The 5,514-nt window shown below is 41.4% G+C and overlaps 1 protein-coding gene across 1 annotated transcript; it reads right to left on the bottom strand.

Annotated features, from left to right (window-relative positions):
* Positions 1-702: 702 nt before the first annotated feature.
* LOC142213112 (alpha-1,6-mannosyl-glycoprotein 4-beta-N-acetylglucosaminyltransferase-like) lies at positions 703-4,903 on the bottom strand. The gene is made up of 3 exons (XM_075281306.1): positions 4,776-4,903; positions 4,541-4,646; positions 703-2,084 (listed from the first exon to the last, which is right to left on the bottom strand). Exons 1-3 carry the CDS (start codon positions 4,896-4,898, stop codon positions 892-894), a joined length of 1,422 nt encoding a protein of 473 aa, XP_075137407.1. The 5' UTR covers positions 4,899-4,903; the 3' UTR covers positions 703-891.
* Positions 4,904-5,514: the final 611 nt, after the last annotated feature.

Genomic DNA, 5,514 nt, shown 5'->3' with positions numbered 1-5,514 from the left:
ATATTCTTGTACATAGGAGCAGTATTATAGTAGTTATATTCTTGTACATAGGAGCAGTATTATAGTAGTTATATTCTTGTACATAGGGGGCAGTATTATAGTGGTTATATTATAGTAGTTATATCCCTACACATAGGGCAGTATTATAGTAGTTATATTCTTGTACATAGGAGTAGTATTATAGTAGTTATATCCTTACACATGGGGCAGTATTATAGTAGTTATAGTCTATCATGGAGGGTAGTCCAATAGTTATTTGTAACTAACTTTAATTTTGTGAGCTGGACATACCAATTGCTGAACAGGCTTTCATTGCGATATCCATTTTTATAATACAGAAAACTGCTCAGAGCAGTTGTCCCTTCCCTTCCCTTTTCAAGTCATCTTGTACAATACACGCTATTTGGCGGATAAAACCAGGAGCCCAGATAACGGCTCCTACCACCAGGAAATAAAATCTACACAGACATGACAGGAGTGACATTTAGAATCATATAAATTAATAAATTAGCAAGAACTTTTACAATATCTTCACAATGTATCAGTTTTGGTACCGTATATCCAGTGTACAGTATTATCACATCGTTACAATGTATCTTTATGTCTATCTAGTACAGACTTGCTCTTTATCTCTATAGGGATTAGCGATCCCATAATGAGCTTATGAAAGCCACAGAAAAAAAACAAGTTATTTTCCTTCAAGTAAACCAAAAAAAATTTGTCCTTTTCTTTAAAATTACAGTTGATTTGTTTAAAATACAAAATGATTACCCGCGGGTTACTTCTATCTCGATGCCGACCATGTCGTGGAGCGCACAATCATATGACTGCTATAGAAATAATGGAGGGGTTTTGTGAAAAGAATGATACAAAAGAGATCAATCACCGTCTTCAAACGGGCAACCTGTAGCTCGACACAACATGAGATGAGGTGCCATTATGTATCGTCTCCTTCCTAACCCAAATACCTACTTTTTGTATTATAAGCCAGTTATCCTGGGGTGCGGAAACCTGAATTTTAAGGCAGTCTATCGCTGTCCCTGTGGTGGGGTCTATATTATCAAGTAAAAAAGTCCCATTTTGAAACTCTCCAATTTTTGTAAACGTATTGCAGGTTTTTCTATTCCGCTCCTTTTGTCTCCCTATATGCACGTTACCCGATTTCAGGATATCAGTGGGATGTTCTCCGGTTCCCGTAAGGATACCAATTTTATGAATGTTGGTGGGTTTATGGAAAACCATTGTGAAATGGTTACCAGAGTTTATTTGCTTTCCCCAAAAGAAGCTGGGACCCGCAAAACAGGCGTTATCTGGAGTGTTGCCTTTGTAGACCGTAATATCGGTAAAGCAAGACGCCAGTGGATGATCTCCGTACAACTCTACAACTTCGACAAAGTCTTTGTCTAGTAACTTATTGAAATTGCCCAGGAATGAGGAATATCTTCCAATGTGTTGGAATAGAGATGGTTGAAATCGGATAATATCCTTCTGAGCTTTGGATTTATAAAATAAGTCTAAGAGCCAATCACATGGCATCTCGTCGTAAAAGAGGAGCAAGAAGCGGGACAATTTTGGAAGGTCTTCGCTATGGTAAAGCTTTCCAATGTATCCCAAGTTGGAAAAGGCCATGGTTGTCCAAGGTAAGCGATACTCCTCAATGTATTTCTTAATCGATGTAAGGAAGTTCATAGAAGAAGTCACATCGTCCTCTAACATCAAGTAATACCGAGACAGGTTGGCACAAAAGTTGACCAGGAAGGCGTAGTCCACGTTCTGCTTTGATCGAAACGTTACTCTATTGGGAGCGTCATCATAGTTCCTTTTTAAGCCAACCAGAGGTGGATAGGCATTGATGTAGCTGCTGATGACCAGGAGTTGACCCCTGGCGATCTCCGAAGGGAAATGCTTTGCTATTTCCTTTGCGGTGTCCTGGTTATCGGAGTGTTTTGTATTGGCCAGGTAGATGACTATCACCAATTCATTCAGCTCATCCTGGTTGCAGTGGCTGAAGATGGACTGGATCGTGGTCATCAGATAATTCTCTTTCTTTCTCTTCACAGAAGATATACCAATCGATAAGTATCCTTAGTAAAAGAAACAAAAAAAAGATATTAATACAATGGGCATTGGATTCCTCTTGGTGCTGAGGATGAAGGGTTTCTTTGGGTTTGGTGCCACTTTTCATAGTGATGACCTATTTTCAAGTGAATGGGAACAGACCTGCCATGCCTTGGCACAACGGCTATACAGAAGACTGAGACTAAAGCTTCCATTTTCGGTTTGGAATAGCTGATCTGTGGGGGGTCCAGGTATCAGACTCCGACCAATCTGACACTGAAGATATATACTCAGTATCAAATAGCCCTCAGTCCAGAAAACTTGTTTCACCTGGATGAAGACCCATTGGGACATCTTTCCTACTTTATTATTCATCGCACAGATCTGCTGTGCTACAGCTCACCTGGAGTTATAGACTATAAGAAAACTAACCTGCTAATAGTGATGTGTACTGCTCTGATGCAAAATATGGGGGCTGGAGGCTCAGAGGATGAGAAAAAAAAATTGCATTATACAGTAACCTGTGCTGTTGATTTTCAGTGTGTCAATTTATAATTCACTAACTTGTATTTGAGTAAAGCACTTGGGGCTATGATAGCAACTTCCTATTTAGCTTCAGCATCAAGTCTGTGTGTCTGCTGCTTCCTTAGTTCCTGCTCACTTGTTTCAACCTATACAATACAAAGGTTAGAGAGACACAATGATTTTTTTTAGCAGATGCAAAATTTCAGAAATTCCAGCCATACAGGCCAAGTGAATGCTAGCAGAGTTGCTGTACCCTAGCACAGCTGCTATACAGTAGGACAGAGACTAAAGCTTCCATTTCCACTTTGGAATAGCTGATCTGTGGGGGGTCTGAATATCAGACTCCCACCAATCTGACACTGAAGACATATACTCTTAGTATCAAATAGCCCCCAGCCCAGAAAACTCTGTAACCTGTGGATGAAAGACCCATTGGGACATTTGTCATTCAAAGCACAGATTTGCTGTACTACAGTTCACCTGGCCTTAGAGTTATAGAGGGTGAAACAAGTGAGCAGGAACGGAGGAAGAAAACAGCAGACACACGGACTGTATGCTGATGCTGAAGTTAAATAGGAAGTTGCTATCACAGCCCAAGTGCTTTATTCAAATACAAATTAATGTATTATAAATTGACACACTGAAAATCAACAGCACAGGTTACTTTGGACTGCATTTTTTTTTTCTCATCTTCTGAGCTCCAGCCCCCATATTTAGCATTTTTTTGCCAACCAAACCAAGGCCAAGAAAACCACTTTAGGTCTTGGTCCCCATGTGGCGTAAACGTCTCAGGGTTGTCTGTGGTGGAAACAGTCACCGCAAAGTTGGTGAGATTCCAGTGAATCCCATCCCCAATTCGCGGTAAAAAAATACGTGCAATGGACATGTAGCGATTGGCAAAAATGTTGCAAATCGCATGTCAGTTATAACTACTGGCAGTTTCCCTATAGGTATAATTGAAGCAGAAAGTTTGCCGAGTAAACCTCTTTGTACTCTCTGTATAATGCACTGTGGGAAAAACCGCTGTGGTTATTATTTGCAGTTTCATTCAGTTCGGACACAACCAAACCAAAATTGTTGTTATTATATGGGGAGGTCTCTTCAGTCTCCAGAGTATAAATGGAGACCCATTGGAGGTGAGGAAACATAAACAAAACCCTGTTTCTCACCTCTCCCGTGTGCTGCCCTGCTGTCTTCAGCACTTCCGGTTGATGTCACTTGGCGTTGCGATGCTTATGTCTATGTGTCATGATTCCATATGAAGTTAAGGCCCAATCAGTGGTCCCTACCGTCAGGCAGGAGCACCGCAGATAGAAGGGAGTTGCGCCTGAACCCAGGAGAGGTGAGTAACACAGTTTTTTTTATGTTCTCTCCCCTCCCCTGGCTATCTGATCATTATACTCTGGGGTCTGAAGATGCCCCACAGTATAACAACAGTTTTGGTCTGGCCTGTATAAGGGGCGTAGTTTAAAAAGGCGTGACTTAAATAATCGCCATTAATCCTAATGGAGGTAAGATGCCTGATTAATCGCAGTTTTGATTTAGGTCATTACCCTAAGTGAAGATCAGTTTGGCAAGGAAGGAGAGCAAGAAGAACAGTCTGATAAATAGAGAAGTATTGCTCTCTAAGGCCTGGTTCACATGTGTGCACGGGTTCCCGTTCGGGGGGTTCGCTTAGAGACCCCCCGAATGGAAACCTAATCCGCACAAAACAATGGTTACCTGGGAAACCTGCGGACCCCATAGACTATAATGGGATACATGTGGTTTCCGTTCGGTTTCCGCCCGAAAAGGGCGAGAAATTCGGAGGGGAAAGGAATCCCCGTACATAACCGGGCACACATTTGAGCCGAGCCTTAGATCAATGACGTTTCTTAAATTCCTCTCTACTGTTGAGTTATGCAAATTGTGTTAAAATGACAGTGACCACTTAAAGGGACGTTACAGATATACTCACTTTTTGCCCCAGACGGTGAACCCAGCATATATTTATAAGGGATGTCAAAACTTTTTAAGGCGTCTTGGTTCACATCAAACAAATGCTTGACTTGAAGTTCTTGTCTCTGTAAACCAAGAAATAGTAGTAAATGGAAACATCTTGAGTCTTGTACAGGCGGACTCGCAGAATTTAATAATGTATGTATGTATGTATTGATCGTGCTGGGGATTTACAGATTTCCTTCATCCATTACCTGAAGATAAGGATCAGAAGGGTCTGGGCACTCTACATCAGCCGGGCCGCGGGTGATCACAACCAAGACACAAAGGCCAAGACACATAACAGAGAGAACTTTCCAGAATTGGGACCTTCTCATCTTCTGGAACCACTAGTGTTCTGTGCTTAGACTAAAAGAGAGACATCCTATTAGATACACACTGATACTGTGAGATACATCTTATGTACATACTATTACATGTGTGTGTATGTATGTGTGTGTGTGTATATATATATATATATATATATATATATATATATATATATATATATATATATACACTCACCGGCCACTTTATTAGGTACACCTGTCCAACTGCTCGTTAACACTTAATTTCTAATCAGCCAATCACATGGCGGCAACTCAGTGCATTTAGGCATGTAGACATGGTCAAGACAATCTCCTGCAGTTCAAACCGAGCATCAGTATGGGGAAGAAAGGTGATTTGAGTGCCTTTGAACGTGGCATGGTTGTTGGTGCCAGAAGGGCTGGTCTGAGTATTTCAGAAACTGCTGATCTACTGGGATTTTCACGCACAACCATCTCTAGGGTTTACAGAGAATGGTCCGAAAAAGAAAAAACATCCAGTGAGCGGCAGTTCTGTGGGCGGAAATGCGTTGTTGATGCCAGAGGTCAGAGGAGAATGGCCAGACTGGTTCGAGCTGATAGAAAGGCAACAGTGACTCAAATAGCCACCCGTTACAACCAAGGTAGC

The sequence above is a fragment of the Leptodactylus fuscus genome, chromosome 7 (genome assembly GCF_031893055.1).
Source record: "Leptodactylus fuscus isolate aLepFus1 chromosome 7, aLepFus1.hap2, whole genome shotgun sequence".
NCBI lineage: Eukaryota > Metazoa > Chordata > Amphibia > Anura > Leptodactylidae > Leptodactylus > Leptodactylus fuscus.
Note: the sequence above shows the minus strand (reverse complement) of the source record. Positions and strands in the feature narration are given on the sequence as shown.

Bases quoted from the DNA above. Each gene is read 5' to 3' on its own strand.
- LOC142213112 (XM_075281306.1), bottom strand. From the start codon at position 4,898: ATGAGAAGGTCCCAATTCTGGAAAGTTCTCTCTGTTATGTGTCTTGGC. The intron at 4,647-4,775 runs GTAATGGATGAA...CTTGGTTTACAG, and splicing joins CTTCTGATCCTTATCTTCAG to AGACAAGAACTTCAAGTCAA. The intron at 2,085-4,540 runs GTGAGTATATCT...TCTTTTACTAAG, and splicing joins TTCACCGTCTGGGGCAAAAA to GATACTTATCGATTGGTATA.